This window comes from Temnothorax americanus, unplaced genomic scaffold (genome assembly GCF_048541705.1).
Source record: "Temnothorax americanus isolate GAGA-0224 unplaced genomic scaffold, ASM4854170v1 Scaffold24, whole genome shotgun sequence".
In the NCBI taxonomy this organism is placed as follows: domain Eukaryota; kingdom Metazoa; phylum Arthropoda; class Insecta; order Hymenoptera; family Formicidae; genus Temnothorax; species Temnothorax americanus.
In genome coordinates this window covers 2,002,940-2,028,160 of record NW_027509381.1, presented here as the reverse complement: position 1 = coordinate 2,028,160, position 25,221 = coordinate 2,002,940, and the positions used below count along the sequence as shown (strand labels likewise).

The following is a 25,221-nucleotide window of genomic DNA, read 5'->3' as shown; positions in this document are numbered from 1 at the left end:
CACATAAATTGCTAATAATCACTAAGCCTTGCTATAAAACTCACATTAATATAATTTATATTTTACATAAAAATTTATTAATAATTATTTAATCAATGAGCATCATATAATTAATCATAATTTTTACATAAAGCAAGAAATTGAAGATTGTAATAATGGTATATTCGAGAGATACCTTAAATTAAATTAAATAAAAAAATAATTGCAACGTTACTTGGATCACCGTTGATAGCTGCAGTACTAATATTACACCGTATAGGTATTGTTGTCACAAACATTGCGTAAATGAATCGTAGCTGACGTAGCTCCGTCTAGAAATTAGTATAGCTTTTATTTGTATACCTTAAAAAATTTGTATACCTGCAAAAAATTAAAATTCGTAGACTAGAAGTGTAAGAAATAAAAATGTATAAGTACACTAGAAGTGCGAAAAATTAAAGTTTATACCTTAAATGTGGGAAAAATTAAAACTTGTAGGCTATAGAAGTGTGAAAAACTAAAATGTATGGGTACTCCAGAAGTGCGAAAATTCAAAGTTTATACCTTAAATTTGTGAAAAATTAAAATTTAATTAACATTTCATCCGGTAAAAATCAACCTAATAGAGGCCCTCCACCACCCCCGCCGACTTTAACCGCGGCGGTCCTTTTTTCTTTGGATGTTTTTTTTTATTTATTATTTTTTTCATCATATATATATATATATATATATATATATATATATATATAGAAATTACAATATATATAACAATGTATAACTTTACAATTTATTTATCACAATTTACATCTTATTTTACATTAAAAAATAGAAAATATGCAGAATTATTATACATTTATATAAAATACAATAAATTTTACTTTTAAATCAGGAATTTGATTAATGCAAAAACTGCAAAAAATAAAACATCAATTTTTTATTACTAAATGTTCTTATTATAGAAAAAAATCCGAGAAATTTCGCGATTCAAGTCAACGATCAAATAAGAAATAACTAGACCACCGATCTTACCAGAGCAAGTCCCCCCGCCGATGACCAGTTGCTGACTCTGACGTAGAAAAGAACGACTCTTAAGATGGAAAGTGAGCTGAATATACTTGATTTCTCGAGCCCCGAGAAATCAAAAGATCGAGAAAGAAAGTTTAATAATAACCCGTTGAATGTCAAGGGCCCCGCTGCAGGAAGGAATGAATCCCTGATCTTCCGGATTGCCCCCGATAGCGGTCATTTCAGCAACGAGTTAACGACAGTCGTTTTTTAAATCACTGCATCCTGACAGTAACTACACTTGAAATATTCTTCCATTATTAAGGTTTCTTATTATAATTAAAATATATATCCATTACGAGATATATATTTCTCTTATTAAAAATATATATGAGTAGAATAACTGATATCTCTCGAGAAATAGTTACAAACGAGTATATTTAATAACAAAATGCATGAAATATATGCATTTGGTAATTAATATGGATATTATGGCAAAATCTTTAGAAATGGTTTTCTATGAAAAAAAATTGAAAAATAAAATATAGTTGTTTGTAACTACATTATATCATAAAATGTAGCGTGATTGTATCCTGCATTTTTTGTTTTTTTCTCTTTCTAAATATTCTTTTTTTTTGTCTCTCTTTTTTATTTTTTTTTCCTTTTTTCTCTTTTTTTCCTTTTTTCTTTCTATTTTATAAACAGTTATTTTATCCATATCTACTTTAATGTCTTTTCATCAGCAAGACAGAAGCATGACTGATATTAGCGTTAATGGAAGAATATTTTATTGAGAAGAATAGAATCTTTTCTTTATAATTCTAATTAATTTCGCTAATCGATGTCGCGTATTCGTGCCGAAACCACTGCTTCCAAGGATCCGAGATATAAGAAAACCAGAAATTAATTCTGGTTCCGCAACAGAGGTCCTCGATTTTCAACGGAGCAACGAACTAATAACCTTCCATGTTAATAATCGTTACGACTCCCCGCCTGTGCCGGTACAAACGTATTTTTTAACGTTCATCTGACGGGAGGGACAGCGAAAAAGGCCGAAATAGCGAAAGCACATGGAAATGCGGTATATATAACATCGATAAAGTATCGAATATTTAATAAAATCAGAGTAAAATTTACAAACAAATTTTTCAGAATATATAATTTTCCGTCTTGCGTATTCCAATTAATAACGAATTACAATAATTAAAATTACAAAATTAAGATTACATTTTTCAAAATTATTACAAATTTCGTATCTCATAATTTTGAAAAATATAATCGTATAATAATTTTATAATTTTAATTTTCAGGTAGATGTCAAATTTTGCAAGCAAGAAGCTATTATTTGAGTGTTGATTCGAACCTTCACATTTATGTGAAATTTATATAATAATTAACGATAATTTTAAAAATGCAAAATTCTATAGATAAACACCGTGTTATTATCTTAATCGTCTTCTGTCGATTTCGTATAATATATCCGGCATTAGTATTATACAGTTTTAAATTTATTACAATTTTCCTTATAATTAGCGTAAGTGTGGTTTACGCGACCCAACTGGCCGTGTGGTTTCGATTCTTTTCAAGCGTATAGATACAAATTATTTATTAGTTCAGCATAATAATGCCCAAACTACGCCACATCTAAAAAATAATTTGTGCGTTGATATTCAAAGAATTAAAACATAAGTATGTATGTTGGAACGACGTATTCGTTAGTCGTTCGATTGTCGAAGGTGACATACGCTTGAAAAGGACCGAAACCAAGGGTCGAAACGTAGCGTTTTTTAATAAATTTGGCCAGTCGGGTCGAGTAAACGACACTTACGCTGATTATTTCAATATACACTGGCGATTTAAATTCTCATTTGGTTTTCCTTATAATTCCTTATTACAATAATTTTCTTATAAATAATATTACATACTTTTAATATACTCTTTATAGAATGTAATAAATCTTAAATTTATTGCATAATATGAATGGTAATACAATAATTAAATAATATTATATAATATTACTTAGCTATAACATATTTGAAATTTACTAAAATTTAATTTATTACATTATCCTATACAATTAACAGTATATACGAGTTACAATCCCTCCGTGTTCCTACCTACCCGAAGTAATATCTCTATGCATGTATTCCCTGCCTATCCATATTCCTATATATTCCTACCTAATATTTCATATTCCTATCATGTTTCTATTTACCTAGCACCTTATTCCTGCCTACCCGAATTTATTAGTTTATTTAGTTTTATTATTATTAGTTTATTTAAAATGACAATATTAATTAGTCGCGACCGCGATTACCCGAAATTAAGGAAGTAAAGATTTTAAAAGAGAGTTTAAAAGATGTTAAGTTCGCGATTAATTGAGATTAAGCTGATGATGGAGACGTCACTTTTCCGTCTCCCATTACGCGTACATCATGTGCAAATATTACCCTATCTGTATACACATTATACACTAAATTGGTGGTGTTCAACACCAACCTACCTTGTGTAAATCTTCTCTGCTCCTTCGACCATTTTATTGCCAAATCCATTTTAGCAAAGCAGAGACAAGAAGAAGGAATATTCCTTCTGTTGCCGCCTGGATTATAGACGGCAGATGAGCGTAATAATTTTACGCTTTTTCCCACGATGCGCGAAACACGACCGCGTCGCGAAAGGCCATTTGTAACAAAATTATAAAATTACTAGCGTTCAAAATCATACACTAATTTACGCAAGTGATCATTTTCTCGATTAAGAATAAAAAAGATTTTAATTAGTTAGGAGCTGTTAATTTGAAATTGATATAAGCATGCAGGACTTAAATAATAAAAATCCAAAATGTAAATGAATAAACAATATTGACTAACGCGAACTGAAAAAATCGAAGGCCCATTTTTTTCGATATCGTTTCGCATATCGAGTCTCACCTCAAAAAAGGGTGAAAAATAAAGAATTAATGACGTGAGATCCAAGAGAGATAATCAAGTTCCCGCACAATATTAAGCTAACGTAAATACTTTGTGCACTCGAGCAAACAATTTGAATTTTGATATCTTATTACGATAATTATACTACTAAAAATCAAGTATTTATAACGCAAAATTAAGTAATCAAGTTTAAAATAATTATTACAAAAAAATTTCTGTTTCGCGAAACATCATTTATTAGATCTCACGTCATATATCGCTTTAACTAGTATAAAAACCAGTTATCAATACATATGAATAGACTGTGAAAGCTTAGGCTAAAATTGGTGCGTTATAGGAACAAGTAATTTTAAATAATGATCGTAAACACACACAATTTTGTTATTAAATAGATTATACGTAAAAAATATATTAAATAGATTGTATATACATATAACAATAAATGATTAAAATAACGCAAAGTACTTTTTATCTTCAATCGTGATATATGCAAGCTAAAAGCATCTCTAATTATAGTATATATATTGGATTCTTGCACCAATTTATGTAACACTTAATCCTGAAAGATATTTGGGATGGAATTTACAATGACAGAAGGTACGATAAATCAATTTATGTAATTTATCCAGGATTAAATGTTAAATCCTAATCTGACGCAGTCACTCCATTTTAAGGTAACGAATCTATGAAACGTAATATATGTAATAATTTATTGTAATAACTTGACATAGCGTTTCTGCAATATATTTGACGTAATTGTCATAAATCCGTTACCTTAATCATAAAATTTTAATCGTCACTCACCGACCGATGCGCAACAGCGGAGTTATTCTGCAACGTCGCTACGATGATTCTGTAACAAACAAATATAAAATCCGAATTAAAGCAGGGCACACACAAAAGAGAGAGACGGTTAATATTTAAAAAAATTATTACTAAACACTTTTATATTATTGTTTATTAAGCAAATTTAATGAAATAATCTTGTAATTTTTTTAAGAATTATACTCTATCTATTGAACATAAGCTTCTATAGAATTTCTAAAATAAAACTCTTTTTCTCTAACTTTTATTTTCTGAATGACTATCCGGTTGAAAAGTAAATGACCCATCCGTATAAAATATAAAAAATACATGTATATGTATAAATAAATTATATTTACCGCATGTTGCTCCGCCGGTGCCTGATGCCTCTCCTAGGCCTCCACCTCCTCTCAGGCAGCTATACCGTTCCCTCGATGCGAAGATACTCCTTCCCGCGTGAATATTTTCTGTAACATATAAATAATCGAATCGATTAAATAATTGTTACGCGCATCGAACATCTTATTCGTTATTCAATTTGACACTTTTTTAAATTACTATTTCTATAACTTTTATGTTAGAATCAACTTTAATCAAACTTTTCAAACTATTTCTTGTATAATATTAATTTAATTTCCGACTCATGGTTTCATAATATATAAAGTAACTGAAGGATCTTTACAAAAAAATAAAAAGTAACGCTTACCAGAAATGTTGGTACGTCGATGCCCGAGGCCTCTCCTAGGCCTCCTCCTCCTCTCAGGTTGACCTCTCGGGTTGTCAGCTCTCTCGATAATGTGCGACACAAATCCACCGACGCCACTTTACACGAAACTCTCGTTAATTGTTCGCGAGACTCTATACACGCGTATTTCAAACGATCAATTGAAATCAAACGGATCGCGCAAAAGTATACGCGATGCGATCCAAGTTCGGGCATCAGTTCGGCACTCCCGTCGCGTGCCGCTTCGATTATTGCCATGCCGCACGAGCGAATAGATCGATCACGCCAATTACGTATATCCGTTTAACCATCAAGTATATTCGTCGCCCGATATTCGAATCACTGAATCCCGCGCGAATCACTGATTTTCGCAAATGGAGAGTACCTTTAGGTACTCTCAGGAGTATGTCCATGTGCGAGAATCACTCTCGAGAGTTACTCTCGAGAGTTTTTACTCGCAGGTGTACACACATTATTACTTGCGCGGGAGGTAACTGCATGTTGTCCGCGACGTATGGTCGAGGGATCCTAACGTTACGACGCGATCTATAACACAGATTTATATCGCGCAAATTTGAAGGAGTCTTCGACACCGATTCGTACCGCGTTCCGGTCGTTACGCGAATGGCGACGAAATCTTGCAAAATGGCGGCAACTTGGCGCGATACTACGCGAGTCAAGTGGACGATTAGTTTAACGGCACGCGATTAATTAATCGAAAATATGCCCAACTGAAATTAAATATATCGCACGCGCAGCACGGTATTAAATTTGTAAATCTCGCGAATGGAAAACCGCACAATTAGTACTTCGCACGAAGAACCGTGATTGCCGGCCGTGTTAACTTACGCGACGCGAAATATTCGCGAACGAGCGATGACGTATCACGTCACTTAAATCACTCGATATCTACTTTCTCACTTCAGAGAGAATCGGAGAATAAATCGTACGACAATTCCGGCACAATTAACGTTCAAAGCGCGACGCCTGCGACGCGAGATAGAATGCTTCAATCGAGGCGCGATTTATCGCCCGAAAATATCTCAGCGAAACTGTATACGTCGCTCACACGTGCCGGCCGTATCCTTCACCTCGACATTTCCACCTCGAGCGATTCGCACGACACATCCTTCCGACGAACACTTTGGACATGCACATTTGCGGATTGCTGGAGCGCGTACTCGCGCAGTCGTCGCCCGCGGAACGAGGAGCAGGCGTGCCAAGTGCCAATCGTACGAGCGAGTTCCGAAAAACACACAGCACGGATCACGATTACTTTACGCATCCGCGCGAGATTCGTCGAGTGAACGCGATAGCCGAGTAACTTTCGTAAACAGCGGTACGCCGAACGTCTATGGAAACAGGTGGCAAGGCCGCTCGTCGGTAAAAACAATCGTCCGCGCGGTGTTTTTGTATACGTACGCTATTCTCAACGCTCTCAAGTTCAACGATTGCGCCTGGTATGCGGCGTGCGGCGTGACGTCGCGCCGCCGCGGCCGCCCGCGCTGGCGGCTTAGGGGGGGCTCGACTCGCGAGCCAATCACGCTCGACGTCTCACGGTCTCACCCGACGGCGCGGCGCGCGGCGTTTGAACGTCAGTGCGAGGTGCGAGACGTGTCGCTCGCGTAATTATTCTTTTCTCTCGTGAACGAAAAGAAATCTGATTACGGAGTGTTGCAAAGTGAACGTATACGCCGAATATTCCGTTCCTTCTTGTGTCGACTGAAACGAGTGGATGTGATTTGGCGGGTCTCTCTCCTGCTTTAAATGGCGAAGAAAGCTCTTCGAGTTAGCGTTTCGTTTGGATGTTTATTATGTTATTGATGTTATATCTCTTGGGATTAAAATCCATTCGACGAACGCTGAGAGCCTTTCAAACAAAAATCAAAACCGATATTTTTTTATCTCAATTGACTCAAAGGAAAGAGGATGGACGGAGCAAGAACATTACACGACAAACACTTGAAAAGCTTATTTTTTTAAATAATCTTAGTCTGATCAGTCTGTGTGTGTGTGTGTACTGAGAATAAAAAGCACATTATTTTATTAAAAAATATAAAAATTTATTTTATTATATTTTATTACTATATAAAATCCCGATAAACTAAAGTCCTTGATCTATCTTAATAATAAAACAGATTTCTGAAATAGAACTTTCACTGGGTATATCATGATGGAAAAAACACTTTCTTCTCCAGATGGGTGCTGCACCGCCAGTGTGATGCACCGGAAAATTTAAATCACAGACAACATTGTTCAAAATCAGTCTGTAACACATGTGGGTGACTTTCCTTCCATTGGTCAATCAAGTCGGAACTAACATTGGACCTCAGGAGACAGAATTTTTTTTAATTTAGGACATTTGCTCGATAATAATGGAAAAATTATCAGGTGTCTCGAAATCCACCTCATCGAGATGTAAATGTTTCAAGTTTTTGCACTCCGTTAGCAATTTTAAATTGCGATCAGCGAGACAGTAGGAAAGTACAAATGTAAATTCTTCCAGGAGTTGACAGGAAAAAAGTAATATGTTCAAGCTCTATCATCAACGATTTGAATTCTGTAACAGAAATCAAATTTCTTTCGTAAATTCTTACGGTCAGTAAGGGCATTAATACCCTGCGATATAACATAATAATTGCCCTCTAAATTTATTATTTCCAAGTCTGGACATGATTTTTTCAACTCCATTGCAACTGAGTCTAGGTTCGTACTAGGACAAAACCTAACGTGCACACCTAATTTTCGCATCCATTTCTCGTTTCGCAGCATTTTGCAAAAAGATTGAACTCCCATATATATCGTATAATCAAGTTTCAAATATTTCAGATTCCTTATTTCAGATTTCAGATTTTCGAGAATTTCGAAATGGTTGTCTTCAGGTTCTTGATACCCCGGTAGATCCAATACTAAAAAAAAAATATGTGTTGGTCATATGTAATTTATCTATAATCTTGATATTTATATAAATCTTCATATATACATATGTATATATACGTACCTTTCAAATTTTTGCATATCTCTGAAATTTTTAATACGAAATTATGATCGACACCGACGCGTGCCATTAACCGTAAGTGTGTTAAATGCCTGCCGCAATTCTCAAGAAATTGCAAGAAAGTAGCAGGTAAAGAAAGATTGCATAACGTATAACATCTAAATGTTGCAAATATTTACATCTAGGTGTAAAGTAACAAAATATATTCTGAATATAGGTAGGACAGAAGATATTTCGCATGTTCAAACGCGTATAGAGTCGAGGGTCCAGTGTTAAATTATAGAAGCGCCTATTTACTTGGTTCATGCGGCATAACGTCTTCAAGTCTAAATGCTTTAATATTTCTAGAATTACTTCATCCTGCAAAAGATAAAACATGAAACTTTAGTACACGAGATAACATTGAAACAAATATCATTATGAAAAATAGAACTTCTTAGAATACTTTACAGGAAGCGTAAAAAAAGGTGATAGCTCTTTGGATTCATCCATAAACTTCGCATAATAATAATTTAAAAAACGATGCAAGTATCTCTGCGTAATAGATAATATCTCCTGCACATCAGAGATGATGTGATATATCTTCCAAAAAAGTATAGATGCCTTTTTGTACCACAAATCATCCTTATGAAAAATTTTTCCTACATCGCTGCAAATATAATGTCGAAACTAATTTATTTTTATTTATTAACAGAATATAAAGAAAGATTGAATATATTCCCAGATAGCAAAACGCTTATATATTTATAAATATGTGCGTAAACTCGTGACGAGTGCAAACAACGTGTAAAGCTGCGTCCGTATAAATGCTCAGCAACAGTATTGAATTAGTTTCAAGCAATGGTTTATTCAATACTCGTTACATTTCCATAGCAACAGTTTACGCCCGAAAAAATTCCATTAATAATATTATTATATTTTAAATATCACGATGGAAAAAAAATTCACACATCTATGCTGCGAAACACCATAAATATGAATCCCAGAGCTACAATTCATGTTCACGCAATGTTTGTGGCAACAATAATACATAAACTTTTTTCAGCAAATAATTTGCATGATTTTACACACTCACGTTTTGCTATCTATGTACTTAATGTTGACAATTGCAATATACCTTTTACGGCTTTTACAAATAATACAATGTTCAGAAAAATTATTTTGAAGATGGGTTATATCCAAGTGTGCATTTTCGTAATCTGCTGTTAGATTATGAACATCTTTATGGCGAGAATACATGCAGTCGTGCAGTTGACTCTTTTTAACAGATCAGTTAAACTCTCTGCAGGTATTCTGGGAAGAATTAATTTTGACGTTCCAATAAGCATTACAGCATCTAGCTTTGCGTAGTCGAATACGCTGTGCTTAAATTCCAGTCTGAGCATGTTGGTCTTGAAGTTACACGATTGTAAGGGAGGAGAAAATAGTCTAGATGTCGGGGGCACAATCTGAGGCGATCCTTCCCACAATGGAAACCACTTACTTTGAGAATCTCGAGCCCAAATTTTAATTGTTTCCAGGATTATATACTTCGTATATAGAGACTCTGATTGGATATACATGTTCATGAAACTCGAATTCTTTAAAATAAAAAATATAATTATACTTTCTTTCCACTAGAAGCGTATTTTCTTTAATAATATTTTATTCAGCGATTAAAATATTACGTACCAATATCAATTGATCTTTCCGACATCTGTTTCAGCCAATGTTATACAAGGCAGATATGGTACGTTTGCACGCCATGAAGATATTGAGATATCGAAACCGTAACTTCTCTGTATTAAAATGTGAAAATATGTCAAATGTTATAAAATCTTGTAGCATAAGCGTTAAACTGCAATTACTTCTACAAAACAAAATAAACATACCGCAATGAATGTTTTTGGGAAATCTCCATATTTCGGAAAATTGGTAGGTGGCCCAGATATGTAATCGACAGTATAAAATGTGTCGAGATTACTGATATTATAATGTTTACCATCCTTCGCAAACCGATAGACAAAGTAGAGATTCTTCTCTCTTGTTGGAATCCTTCTGATATCGGGATATTGACTCGGATATTGACGAGACCCCTCAAATGGAGAACAATAATGATGAATAACATATTGGAATATCATTTTCTCTCTCTGAAAGAAAATAAAAGATATAAAGACTAATAAAATAAGTTGACTTGCCGTCAACTATTTGTCCGAATAGACTTTGAAGCGCCTCGACGCTTCGTTGTATTTACCTAGCATTTGAAAGTGAAATAGACACTATATATATATATATATATATATATATATATATATATATATATATATTATATATATATTATATAATATATATATATTATATATATTATATATATTATATATATATTATATATTCTGAGAAATAATACCGTAAACTATAGTTTGCATTGCATCTGTTCTAGATTTTCAATACTGTTGGTATACTTACATTTTGGGACCCTTGACGTACAGATGAAGGGGTTAGTGAAGTTGAAATGCAAAGAGCCGAGCGCGCAGCGCGCACGTGGAACGAACCACGTAATCCACGTGACGTGACTCGTGAGCCCACGTGACCCGGGACGCGCTTGCTGCGCATGCGCGAGCTTTTCCCAGCGCCGCCAGCCTTTCCCGAGCCACGAACCACGAGCTACTCTGGATTCTGGCACAGGCTGCATTCCGATATTTCACTGTCAACAACTTTCAGTACTGAAAATCTTATAGTATACGTGACGTAGAATATAGATGTTCACTACTGACAGTGAATATCGGAATGTGCAGCCAGTATATTACTCGAGTCGAATGATTTGAAATGGCATAATTGAAGATCGCGAACATGTATTACCCGTCGAAAATATCCGTCACTACATAGTTCAATGTTTTGTTCGCGTAGAGGCGCTAGTTAACGAGTTTCATCGTAAAACGCCGCATGTCTGTCTTCAGTTTTCTCTGATGTTTTCTCTCCGTCTGATTTTAGAGGCAATTAAAGTTCAATTAGGGTAAATCTGAAGAATAGTGGCCTACTCACCGATTTCGTTCAACTTGGGCTTAATCGACGCGTTTTTGCACGAAACGACCGAATCTGGCAGAAAAAAGGGTCGCTCTGCCCCGCGAAGCGAGATATTAACGGTTAAAGTTGACGACTATCAGGTTATGATTCCTGTTATACCGACGCGATGTAGCGACTGGTAGCGACCACGAACATGCTCAGTGGCCGCACGCGCATGCAAAAGAAGGTCACGTGACAACTGTCTGCTTGGTAAGTACATACATATTTATGTGTACTTTTCACATACCAACTATTCTCTGCTTTAACAAATTATTTATGTTTTGTTAACTTAAACGCTTAATAACTGTAACAGAAATAATTTGTTAAAGCAGAGAATAGTTGGTATATGAAAAGTACATGTAAATATGAACTTTTCATATACCAACTATTCTCTGCTTTAACAATTTTATTTCTGTTTCGTTAACTTCAACACTTAATATCTGTAACATAAATAATTTGTTAAAGCAGAGAATAGTTGATATATGAAAAGTAAATATTTATATATACTTTTCATATACCAACTATTCTCTGCTTTAACAAATTATTTATGTTTCGTTAACTTAAACGCTTAATATTTGTAACAGAAATAATTTGTTAAAGCAGAGAATAGTTGGTATATAAAAAGTACATGTAAATATGAACTTTTCATATACCAACTATTCTCTGCTTTAACAAATTATTTATGTTTCGTTAACTTAAACGCTTAATATTTGTAACAGAAATAATTTGTTAAAGCAGGGAATAGTTGGTATATAAAAAGTACATGTAAATATGAACTTTTCATATACCAACTATTCTCTGCTTTAACAAATTATTTATGTTTCGTTAACTTAAACGCTTAATATTTGTAACAGAAATAATTTGTTAAAGCAGGGAATAGTTGGTATATAAAAAGTACATGTAAATATGAACTTTTCATATACCAACTATTCTCTGCTTTAACAATTTTATTTCTGTTTCGTTAACTTCAACACTTAATATCTGTAACATAAATATAATTTCAAATTATGTTACACTTCTGACTTATACCTTCCAGGTAGCATTAATGTCAAAAAGGTATCTATAAGTTGTCGTTTTAAGGTTGCCTTTATGATTTTACCATAAGATGACCAATGGATGCCTTTAAATCGATATCTCGTTTACTGTTATCCGAATGATGTCTTTTTTATGATATCTTAATGGAGAGGAAAACCTGTTATCCTAAAGTCACCATTTTACTTTATCCGATAGATGACTGTTTTAAGGCATCGAAATATCATCAATTTAATGTTATCCAAAAGTATCTTCATAAAAGTTGTCCAAAAGGTATCTATCGGTAGCGCTGTTTCTGCCTTCTGTTGTAGTCCAAAAGATGTTACCAGTTAGATATCATGTTGTAGTGGCATTATTGACGTCATTAAAACGATGTAGGAAAGTTATCATTTTTACGACGTCTTCTTGATTATGGAAATATCTAGAATAAGTCGAGATTTTATTGCGCCGCGCGACCGTATATGCGATATTTTATTCCATCACGAAAGAGACAAATTGATAAAAAGTGTGTAATTAATAACGTGTAAGTATATACTTTCGCTTTTTTTATATTTTTAGTATATATATATACATGCATATATCATACAGCGTGACTATATAAAATACACGTGTACTTTTCAGGTTATACCGAGTTATACACGCAGTAATAAATAAAGTAAAGGGACGTACACTATTTTTATAATATTTTTCTCTACATCTGGAAAAAGTTGTGAGTATATACACAGTAATACTGATCTATTCCGTGTTTTATTATATTTAATAGTTGAAGTTGAAGGGTTATAATTGCGATATATTATAGATTATGCCATTATGGGACCTCCGTTGAGACGGATGAAACCGTTCCTTAAGCTCTCACAACAACAGCAAAAGCGACGAATCCGCGCCCTTGTGCAAGCAGATCTCGCTTACCTGGCAAATGCAGCAAATAATGCTGCGTCTAGTCCTACTCGTCCTCCCTCATGCTCACCGCCAACAGCTCGTGCTTCTAATATTCCTGATGACGTTTCCATATGTCATAATTGGTATGTACATGGCATATAACATTTTTGTTAAGTTCTTCGCCGTAAAAAAGTTACCACGTCTCATAGTCTACTTTTTCAGATATTGTACGTAACACATTTGAAGGGACAAAAATCAAAACTGTCGAAGACCGAATTGCCGAGTGGCTTCGCCGTGGGGGCGATCGAAAAAAAGCAGAAAATAAACGTCGTGAACGTCAAAATCTTCAACATCAGTGATATGGATTCAGCATTGTATTTGGTAGATATATATATATTCGAATTCATCTTTGCTCGTTGTTACATCAACGAAAAGTCGTTAAATTGAAGTATGCTTCAGATCTTTGCTAATAAACAAGCTTTATCTCTGCCATAGGTACAACTCGTTCACACTACACGGCGATTTGATACTTGTAACTTTGTCGTAACTTCATCAGCACGATAGTGTCCAATTAGCTAAGAATTAATCGTTTATTTCACGAATATAATAATAACGCGAGCTAACATTCGTAAAAATTGTCAGATTTTCTAATTAATTATATCATTAATATATTTTTATGTTTATATATATCGCAGATTTTATTAATAATAATAAATTATTATTAAGATTATATTGTTGGCGTATTAATGACGATACATTGATTAGTGATTAATAATAAATAAATTATAATTAATTAATACATTGATAGATATTAATAATATTAATGATTAATAGATATTAATAGATTCTATTAATGATTGTCACTGACGATTAACGGCATCACAAATTCTGTTTATTAATAGAGTGAATTAATACTTTAAGAAGAGTCCGATTATTGTCGTAGAATTGAAGGCGGCTTAATTTGGCCTGAGATAATGACATTTTACTCCGTAGCCCGTCCAGTTATACGAATGTTAGCGCCCACATCACGTAACACTGCTCATAGCGATAAGTTTACTCTAAATGTCCATGTTGCTCATTAGTTGAATAAAATGCGATACGATAATTTACCACGCGAAATAATATTAAGCTTCTAGATGTGAGGATGTTTAATAAGTAATATTTATCAAAGTTCCAAATATATATATATATATATATATATAAATAATAGTGTGAAATATGGATTTATATTAATTGTATTATATACTATATGATAAAAGTTTATTGTTATCTGAAATATGGATGTACACAATGTAAAGTTAATTGTATTATCTAAAATTATTTAGTACACAGGTTACAATCAACTGGTATATTTTATAATATAATATATAAAGTTGATATAATATATATTATATTAATTATAATTATATCAACTTTATGTTATAAAATATACTAGTTGATTGTTAACTGTGTACTCATAATTTTAGATAATACAATTAACTTTATATTGTGTACATCCAGATTTCAGATAACAATAAACTTTTATCATTTATTGTTCACCTGTCCCTGTCCTATATATACCATAAATAAGATATCTTTTGGACATCATTTATTAGTGCCGTTTAGATGCCATTTCGTTAATCTTTTGGACATCTATAAGACATCTGTTGAATGACAGTCATTTCTGTACAGCATTTTGGTATAGCAATTCGGTAACTTTACGTTGACTTATTGGCAACTGATACAGGTTGACCATATGTTGCCAATTTGGTAAACCCTATAAGTTGCCTTACAGTTAGCATATGGACATCGACAGTTAGCGTACGGATATCCATTACGTACCGTTTAAGTAATCATGAGACACAATTTTGTTGTCAAAGAGGAATCTTTTTAGCCAACTAAAAAGTCATCCTAGTCCTTTTTCGGTTAACTTTCAGATATCTTTTAGATATCATTTTGCTACCTGGGAACCAAACAGTTGTCACGTGATCTGCTGCATGCGCGTGCGGCCACTGAGCATGCGCGTGTGGCCGCAGGGCATGGTCGTAGTCGCTGCATCTCGTCGGTATGACAGGAATCATAACCTGATTCCTGTCAACTTTAACCGTTAATATCTCGCTTCGCGGGGCAGAGCGACCCTTTTTTCTGCCAGATTCGGTCGTTTCGTGCAAAAACGCGTCGATTAAGCCCAAGTTGAACGAAATCGGTGAGTAGGCCACTATTCTTCAGATTTACCGTATTTTCGCGTTCTGAGGTAGGACGTAGTACTGTCATTCTCTCCCCATCATTGCGATCGACTTTCGATTTCTTTCACATTGATATAATAGAAACTAAATGTTTATATATATACAAGGTGTATTCCAAGCTGACAGAATGGAAATAGAATTGATTGAATTGAAAGATATAAAGGCCGTACCGGACATAATACATCTTTATCCGGAGCGAGTGAAATCCGAGTGTACGCCACTTGTGATTGACAATGGTAATTTGTAATATCTTTGTAGTATCACTCTTTTGTTGCAATTGTCATTTTTGAGCAAAAAAACGGTGAGACTTCAATTGAATAAAGGTATGAAGATATTCAACATATCTAACGTATAGCTAGATTTTATTTCTCTGCAATTAGCTGTCGGTATGTCAAAATCATATTTTTTAAAAATATTATAAAATTTTAATGATTGCAAAACATTTAAACCATTGTTTATTTTCTGAAAAACTTGGGTTTTTGAGTTATTATTGTTGTAGCAAATGAGCGATATAGTCTAATTATGTTGCACATTCTATAAATTAACAATGCTGTTTGACATTAGGGTCCTACAATTGTAGAGTCGGTTGGGCTACTGAAAAGGAACCACAGTTGATATTCAAGAATCTTATAGCAAAACCAAGGAAGGAACGTGGCAAGAAAGATGGGGAACCTCAAGTAGGGAATGACATAGCGAACATCGAAGCTGTTCGATTTCAATTGAAGACTCAATTCGATCGGAATGTAGTGACACATTTTGAGGCCCAAGAACAGATATTTGATTATACTTTCACACACATGGGTATTGATACAGAGGGTAGCGTAAATCATCCAATTATATTGACAGAAGCATTTCTGAATCCCAACTATTCTCGTAACTGTAAGTAGATAGCAATTTGTGTGCGTTGCCGTTTTTAATTTCCAATATATTTCTAAACCCTACATTTTAAATATACATTTCAGTGATGGCAGAATTATTATTTGAATGTTATAATGTACCATCGGTGGCATATGGAATCGACTGTTTATTTTCGTATCAGCACAATAATTGCCCACCTGATGGTCTGATAGTTAGCGTAGGTTATCATACGACTCACGTAATACCGATATTGGATGGGAAAGCGGATGCCATGAACGCGAGAAGGATCAACGTTGGTGGATATCATATCGCGTCGTACATGCATAAACTCCTTCAATTGAAATATCCAGTACACGTCAATGCAATAACGCTTAGTCGAGCAGAGGTACGTATCATATATTACAGTGAAATGAAAGAATAAAGTGGATATCCATATTTCATATTTTATATTTTTCAACAATTACTAAATATCTGTTTCACAATCGCCAGGAGTTGATACACGAGCATTCGACGATTGCTTTAAACTACCAGGAAGAATTATCCAAGTGGGCAGATGTAGATTATTATGACACGCATGTTTTAAGAGTGCAATTACCATATATTGCACCCACTACGGCTCCTGGTCTAACGCTTGAGCAACAAAAAGAGAGAAAACGGGAATTAGCACGGCGACTGATGGAAATTAATGCAAGAAAGAGGGAGGAAAGGGTTGGTATTCATAGTTTTATTTATATGTAGTATTATTACTTATATGCGATGTTTAATTATGCATCTATTTACAGTTAGCGGAAGACGAAGAGCAACTTAATCAATTGCTAGCGGTCCAAGATCTTCTAGAAGAAGGTGAAATCGATGAATTTGGCCGAGCATTGAAATCCTACTCTCTTGCAAACGAGGCTGATTTAATAAAAATGATTAATAATTTACAAGCAAAAGTAGAAAGGACTAGACAGAAAATCGTTGCTGCTAATTCACAAGAGGAAAATATTATAATGGAAGAAAAACCTAAAATTAAATCAAGCCTTCAACCTAAGGATCAGCAGGATTTTGATGAATGGATTGCTGGGGTTAGAAAAAAAAGGTAGTTTCTCAATCAATTTTATAAACTTTAATTAATAAAATAATTATATACAACTATATATCTATTGTGTATATATTTATCTATTAAGAAATTATTAAATCTTTATTTCTTATAGACAAGATATATTAGACAAACGTATGGCAAAGAGACAACGGAGGCAAGACATGGCGAAGCGAAGAACAGCCGCCGCACAGGAGAGGATGCGCATAATTAGCCAATTAGCGAAAAAAGAAAAGCGCGATGATGATTTTGGTATGCGAGACGAAGACTGGGACGTGTACAAAGTTATAAATAGGGTATATACCTTCTCTTATCTGCGAAGTTATGCAAATTGATATTTTATTCAACGATGTGTTTTATTTTTTGTAGGAAGGTGGCGATTCAGATTCGGAATTAGAACAGGAGAAACTGTTGGAATTGGAAGATGTTTTACGTCATCACGATCCAGAATTTGATAGTGCCGGATCTAGCGTTCCAATGGTTCCCGGAGAAACTCATCAGCTTCATGTAGGCGTAGAACGTCTACGGGCGCCAGAATTGTCGTTTCAACCGTCTATGATTGGTTCTGTAGAAGCTGGGATTGCCGAGACAATTGAATTTGTTTTAAAACAGTACACTCCTGATGAACAAACGCGTCTTGTGAGCAATGTATTTCTTACCGGTGGATCAACAGCTCTCCCAGGATTATTGGAAAGATTAAAACGTGAACTGCGCGAAATGAGACCTTTCGGATCGAACTTTCAAGTGAATATTGCGAAAAATACCAGCTTGGATGCCTGGTACGGTGCAAGAGATTTCGGTCTAAATGGCAATTTTCCGGAATATTTGGTCAGCCGCGAGGAATACGAGGAGAAAGGTGGGGAGTATTTCAAAGAACACTCGACAAGTAATACTTACACCCGATCGCCCGATCCCTTGCCGATGATACAAGTGCCTGTAACATCCGAGCAAGTAATCGTGGAGGATGCCGTGGTTGATGTGGAAATTGAATAAAGGTATTTAATTCGCAAGTTTTAATGTGTACATTTACTTTTTTTTATTACGTGTTTATACTTATCGAACTATTTAAATATAATTAAATAAAAAAAGCATATATATGTGAAACATTTCAAATACCTACCTCGTTGGCAAGATTTTAGCAAATATAAAGCTTATAAATGTATAAAATACAGTTCGACCATGGTATGTACGAATGATAGAGGTTTTTATTATTGTATGGATTTTAGCAAAAGATATGACCAACTTTTGTTCATGGATACCTACTTTATTACACAAGTATTTTTGTTTGTTCATTTTATTACGAACAAACTACATTGTAGTCTGTTTGCTGATCACAATATACAGTTCCCAAACATCGCATTTCGCCATTCAACACAATTACGCGGGATACGTTTTACTTTTCTTATTTTTCGAGGACAATCGACATCGGCTTCTGGGCGTTTTTCGTGTAGCCTAAAAAATTATGAAAGTGATCCCTCACCTTAGCGATAAGATTGATTTTACAGCAACCTCAGTTACAAATCTCCGATCTCGGTCCGCGAGAACTTAAGCTAACATCACAATATAATAATACACTGAAATCATCGAGGCCCCATAGGCAGTTACAACTAACACTACTAATTCTTGCGCAACGTATTAATAAAGGAACCCATACCGCGATGTAACGCTTCAATTTTCGCGGCTGCTTGAACTTAATCTGACGTAGAACGAAGAAAGAAAAACTCATATCGTGCGCGATGACATCACAAACTCTTAGATCACAAGTGCACAGCATTTGTTCACAGGGCATATTTGATCAAGTTTAAAAAAAAGAACAATTCTGTGTTTTACACAATATTGCGCACTCACGATGCACAAAATACAAACGTGATGTACACATTGCTATTATGTATAAGATATTTTTTTTAGAATCTCTCTTCTGCATAAAATACATATTTTAGTTTTACATATAGGCAACATGCCGAAATAAATTGAGATATATATAAATACTTTCTATTAAAAAACGGTACAACATAAATCTAATATTAAAAGCGTACAGTGTTCCAAATATTTGCAAACGAAAATTACAAAGCTCATTACAAAATTAATATAATTCTTAAAACAACCCCGATGTAAGATAACGAAGTTCTAAATGGTACATTCGCATAATAATTGATGATGCAGTTTGTTTTATGCCACGTTTATCACACATAATCGTGTAATGAGCTTACAGACGTGTATTTCGTTCGCAAGATTCACCGATGAGTTATACGTACCTCGATACAGCGCAAAAAAAAACTTAATTTAAATATCCATTACAACTATCACAGTTTGAGGTCGCTGCAAATCAATATCTCTCGCCCGTAACGACGCGCTATATCTTATGAAATTTTCATTCAGAGAAGGATAGGCGTGGAGGACACTTGGGTAGTTTTGTTTACAATAAGATTGAGGTAGAATCCAATCTGCAAATAAATATAACTTTTGATCCGCATATATGCTATAAGTGAGGGGCTACTTCCGTCAACAATAATGTAACATTAAAAGTAATACGTAGCATTAAAATGACGCCGCGACAACGATGACGGTGACGATGATAATTATGACGATGATGGCAATGATAACAATAATCATAATGACGATAATAGTAATAACGATAATGATAATAATATAAGGATGAAAAGTAATAATATAATAATAATTCACAATAATAACTAGTGCAACAACGGTTAATGTTTTTTTTCTGCAATATAATGGCTGTATGCATTTTTATATATATATACATATATATTTATGTATATGCATTCGTATGGTGGGGGGCAAAGATTGTGACAGCTATGTACAACACATGCTTGCCTTAGTTGTACCATTTTTATATTATACGCGCACCTATACCCGCCGCGTTAATTATGTGACAATAATAATTAATAATATCCGCTAATGATGTGATAATCAAAATAATTACAATAATAATAATCGTAACTATATTAGTATCGTTTGCTCATAAAATATCCTATATGTAACATGTATCTGCAATAATAACTAGGTATGCAGTATGTACGTAAGGAGGATGTGTTCGGATAGGATATGTCGATAAAAACTATGTTATACCAAGCGTTCAACTTTTTATTATCTCTGCTATCGTCTGTCTTGTTTCTTCTGTTGTATATATATATATTTTTTTTTTTCATCGTTTTTCGCAAAATGACTATTACAAAAGTGCACGTTACTCGCGATTCTTACATTTTACTTTACGTACATACATAAATCGGCGTAGATCTACCTACATCTTCATTGTCGTTTATATTAGTTCGGTAGCGTTTATTATTTCCTTTCAGTTATATATATATATATACTTTATTCTTCCTTAACGGAGCGCTCTACGATAATCCCCTTGTTTACACCATACATACATACGTACGTACATACATACACACTTGCGGGTGTATATAACACGTGACATGATACTTTCTATACGCATCGACGGTACATAGGTATATCTTATCGTCGAATTCATAATTTTGTTCCTCCTGTGTGATTTTCTTTTTTTAACACGATATTGCTGACGCGGGTACGTGAAATACCGCGGCTAACCAGCAACCCTTGCTCCTTCCACTTCCCTTATACCCACCCGTTACTCGCCAAGGATTCGACGACACGCAATTCCGGACTTGCTTTCGTTCGTCCTTTTTTTTTTATATATCAAGGCTTTTAGGCACCGTTCAAAAACTCGAGTTGAGAGAATTATTAGCGATAGAGAAGAACTTACGCTTGTACTTACGGCCTGGTGACTCTTAGCACCCCCCCGGTAGACCAGATTTAACATGTATTAACCCTTCACAGCTCGTAGGAGAGAATCAACGTAATACGTTATACGGTGATCGGAAGTTAACGGTGAGATACATTTATAATAGCGAGCTAGGAAATAATTAATATAACGAACATGATTATATGACGGACAACGTTAACATTACCGTGTATAAAAATTCGAAAACTATCCCCGATTTCACAAATCAATCTCGTATCTCGTTTCCAAACTTAAGACATATAACGTAACAGGACTAGTATCATATGTAAATTATGATCCACGAAAAATCTTACTTTAAAACGTATAACGTTCGTATAGAACGTCTCGAACTACATAGAACTTTTCCAAAAAAACATATTGTGGACCTCCCTTACATCGTGATCTATCACCTCTGTGCATTATTATTGCGAAAGCGCGACGGTGAAGCTGTAAAGAGTGAATGCAAAGCGCGCATTCCCGCCGTCGTTGCAAAAAAAAATATCGTTGGACGAGGAAGACCGTTGTTATATGCAGTATATACATGTGCAGATTTCGTGCATGCGAAAAGTGTCTCAAATCTCTTGTCGGGTCGCTACAAAAATATCAATATATCTGAAATAAAAAGAGAAAGTCGACGGCACGCCGTTTACGCTACGTGACATTTTATATCTCTCAACGTGGTTGTTCAATCCCGACGTGCCTCCGTGTGTTTACGTCCTTTCCCCTCGAGCGATCCGCTTGACGCGCGCCGGTACACTTTGTACATCTCTTTTACATTCGTATTAAATCTAGTTCGGGGCGCGTGGGGCTCAAACGAACCGCTCGAGTCAAAACGATCCACCGCCTCGATGACGGAAAAGAGCGACGCGCGCGTATAGTCGCTTCGGCGACGATTTGGAGAATTCCCTCGGGAACAAAAAGAAAAACGGAGCGCCTATTTTGTCGCGACCGCCGCACCCGCCGAGGAATATCCCTTTATTGCTGGTAATTCAATGTTGCGCTAATATTCTTCCCTCACGCGGAAATATCCCTGCCAGATCCCTCCCATCCTCTTTCCACTCCCTGCTTCACTCGCCCGCGGAAAGATTGCTTTGAGAATCATTGCCCTGACAATAGTTTATCTGCTACGTATTCGTGTATGTGTGGGTGTGTATATGTCGCGCGTCTCCGTGTCCGTTCCAAACTAAAGCCAGTACTAGAAGTGCGTGTCCCTTTTTTTTCTTAATATATATATATGTATATATGTGTATATATATATATATATATATGTATATGTATATATGTATATATATTCCACCGTGGACTCTGCGACACCTACAAAAATTCCTACACTATTTTATTACGCAGGCCTCTATAAGACTTACGGTAGCACAGTAAACCCCTATAAAAATAAGAGCTATCCTACGTAAACGTATTACAAAAATAAATGGCATTGTACTCTGCTAAAGAAGCAAAATGGTACAGGCGCAATGTCGAGCGACGCGAGCATTGTCAATTTAATTCCCCCCTCCTCAACCCCATCTTTTCTCTGCTTCGTCAAGTTCCCTCCGTGTTCGGTTTTTTAAGTGTCTCACCCCTTAACCCGTTCGTTCGTCGGACTCCGAGACCGATTTCGCTAAATTCGAAAGTTCGAATTCCTTCTTTTCTTTTTTATTTTCTTTTATCATATCCACCCGCCCCTCCTGCGAGACCTTCCTCGATCGAATCCCCTGCTACTGAAAGTCAGGTTTAATTACATCACGTGCTGCTCGTGCCAGGCGACGCGAGGGTATAAAACGTTAGCCCAGGTGCGCGCTTACCAGGGCTATCGCAAAGTACGGAGTCGATCGCACGGCACGATAGAGCACTTCGTAAAGGTAGTCGGACCAGGAACTGGCTTTTTTGAAGTATCGGGAATGGAGATGACGGAGTAAAGGATCGCAACGGAGATCCGTTTTTCCTTTTCCAATGAATAATGCAAATTTCAGAAAATGGCAATATTTCCAAGGACGACTCTGTATATGTGTGTAGGAGAGGTTTGGTAAGGGTGCCACCACCAATAGTTCCACATTTTCGGTTTAAATTCACTGAAAGGATGCATCAGGAAGATACGTGCAACTACCAGCTAAATTGTATAAGAGTATTTTAGGATATTAGAGTACGTGATACATTCGAGATGATAGCTCATCAACGTAACGAAGACGAACTATCTAACATTGACAAATATAGAGCGTTCCAAGATTTTTATCTAATAATCGATCGATTAGTTCGTTAGTTGATATTGTCGTATGCGCGCTGCAAAAAATTGGAAAACAAAAAGTTAAACAGTCTCGCAATCACAATCGTGAAACGAATATATTTTTCTCAAATGTGTGTTTCCTTTTGATCACATGCTTTCTACGTTTCGTTTCTTTCCTCTTTCTCTTGCCTGAATTATGCATATTACGTTACTTTAAATATGGAAAAAAAATGCCAAAATATACGCATCTATAATGAAATGAAGAACTTTTATAATAAATCGATCGAGAAAATAGCATAAACGATATAAGAGTATTCCAATAGAATTGCACAATTATAATAGTTCGTATAACCGTACCTTTTTTATGTTAATTTACTCGCGGTTTCAAAGATGATAATTCCTTGTTTTTTTATCGCAATGTAACTGCCGCGCGATTTTTTATTCTCAATTTAGAATACAAAAATAGGATTAAAATTATTTATTTCTATATAAAAGACATTTTTTTTACGAGTATTATAGTAATAATACTTTTAAAGGTCCAGCAAAATTCAATTTTATATGAAACATAACAAAACGTACCTATCGATTATATTCTGTATAGAAAAATCTATACAGAAAAATAATACATAAAAAAATATACAACGAACGTAAATCTCTATACGTAAAAAAATCACTTTTCTCACACACACATATACATATATGTTATGTATATAATATATATTTCATTCCTCATTTCATTATTAAATTATATAGAAACATATGGTTGTGTGTGCATATGTTATATACATAAACAACATAGTATATAAATAAGTGTTCTAATGGCATATACTATACTACTAGAAAAGATACGACTTGAGAATTACAAAACGTAGTGAAATATTTAAAATTTTTTGTTTCTTATTCTAAATACGATTGTGTAAGATTTTGCAAATTACGCAGATAACTTAACATCAACACCTTTCCACTCTCGACATGAAACCATATCATGACTCGAAAAGCATCTTCTTATCTCCATGACTGTATGGCATCCTAGAATCCACAAACTGACATTCATTTAATTTAACGCATGATGATTTTTGTTGTTTAACGCATTGCGATCGCTAGTTGCATTTGCTATCAATATCACCGATCTATCGTGTTCAAACGCAAGAGAGCAACGTCATTGAGAAATGAGCGTAAAATTATATATCTATAAGGAAGAGTTTATGAGGTATTTCGATTAAATTTTCACGATAGCAAGAAGTAATTTAAAAAGATAATTATAAGTGTCGATACTCCAATCTTTAATACCTCGAATCTTCATTCGTTAATTTATCTATCGGTCAAATTAAAATAAATTATTTTATATATGCATTTGATTAAAATAACTTTTCTTTCAGTACTTTTTTTTTAGCGAGAACTGAACATAATAACGATGAAAGAATCTAAAAATAAAGTCGTTAAAGATAACTCTCATTTATATCTCTTCCAATATAACACAGCTATATCAATTTTATGAAATGGCAGAGATACTGTAGTAAAAATTAATTAATCGTCATTGACGCGATAATTTGAGAAAAGTGCGGAAGAATTTCATGAATCTATGCTTTGCATAAAACAATTCCTTAGACTGTAGGATATATATCCTACATGCATAATCTCATAAATTATAATATAAAGGATTCAATATAGATACAAATA

General features: G+C 34.6%; 2 protein-coding genes and 2 long non-coding RNA genes across 9 annotated transcripts; 2 read left to right on the top strand and 2 right to left on the bottom strand.

Moving 5' to 3' along the window:
- Positions 1-752: 752 nt before the first annotated feature.
- On the bottom strand, positions 753-6,896 carry LOC143898757 (uncharacterized). Its single transcript, XR_013257288.1, has 3 exons — positions 5,425-6,896; positions 5,078-5,185; positions 753-4,767 (listed from the first exon to the last, which is right to left on the bottom strand). It is a non-coding gene; the product is annotated as an uncharacterized LOC143898757 (long non-coding RNA).
- A 569-nt stretch (positions 6,897-7,465) lies between these two features.
- Positions 7,466-12,075, bottom strand: LOC143898816 (uncharacterized). Of its 3 annotated transcripts, none has more exons than XR_013257300.1 (9): positions 11,462-12,075; positions 10,886-11,123; positions 10,312-10,569; positions 10,112-10,218; positions 9,924-10,020; positions 8,891-9,089; positions 8,444-8,800; positions 8,181-8,351; positions 7,466-8,002 (listed from the first exon to the last, which is right to left on the bottom strand). XR_013257300.1 is itself a non-coding variant. In XM_077408558.1 (9 exons), exons 7-9 carry the CDS (start codon positions 8,508-8,510, stop codon positions 7,908-7,910), a joined length of 333 nt encoding a protein of 110 aa, XP_077264684.1. In that variant the 5' UTR covers positions 8,511-8,800; positions 8,891-9,089; positions 9,558-10,020; positions 10,112-10,218; positions 10,312-10,569; positions 10,886-11,123; positions 11,462-12,067; the 3' UTR covers positions 7,467-7,907. The 3 variants fall into 3 exon arrangements, 1 of the variants encoding a protein (XP_077264684.1); XM_077408558.1 differs by having other exon boundaries at positions 7,467-8,002; positions 9,558-10,020; positions 11,462-12,067; XR_013257299.1 differs by lacking the exons at positions 10,886-11,123; positions 11,462-12,075 and adding an exon at positions 10,674-10,710 and having other exon boundaries at positions 7,467-8,002; positions 9,558-10,020.
- Positions 12,076-12,647: 572 nt separating this feature from the next.
- On the top strand, positions 12,648-14,610 carry LOC143898818 (uncharacterized). The gene is made up of 6 exons (XR_013257301.1): positions 12,648-12,787; positions 12,862-13,037; positions 13,136-13,223; positions 13,314-13,536; positions 13,616-13,774; positions 13,889-14,610. It is a non-coding gene; the product is annotated as an uncharacterized LOC143898818 (long non-coding RNA).
- Positions 14,611-15,346: 736 nt separating this feature from the next.
- Arp5 (Actin-related protein 5) lies at positions 15,347-18,648 on the top strand. Of its 4 annotated transcripts, none has more exons than XM_077408531.1 (8): positions 15,347-15,578; positions 15,726-15,854; positions 16,183-16,497; positions 16,581-16,861; positions 16,966-17,184; positions 17,259-17,557; positions 17,673-17,853; positions 17,927-18,648. In XM_077408531.1, exons 2-8 carry the CDS (start codon positions 15,746-15,748, stop codon positions 18,548-18,550), a joined length of 2,028 nt encoding a protein of 675 aa, XP_077264657.1. In that variant the 5' UTR covers positions 15,347-15,578; positions 15,726-15,745; the 3' UTR covers positions 18,551-18,648. The 4 variants fall into 4 exon arrangements, with proteins under 4 accessions (XP_077264657.1, XP_077264655.1, XP_077264659.1 ...); XM_077408529.1 differs by having other exon boundaries at positions 15,347-15,626; XM_077408533.1 differs by lacking the exon at positions 15,347-15,578 and having other exon boundaries at positions 15,724-15,854; positions 16,199-16,497.
- The last annotated feature ends 6,573 nt before the right edge of the window (positions 18,649-25,221 follow it).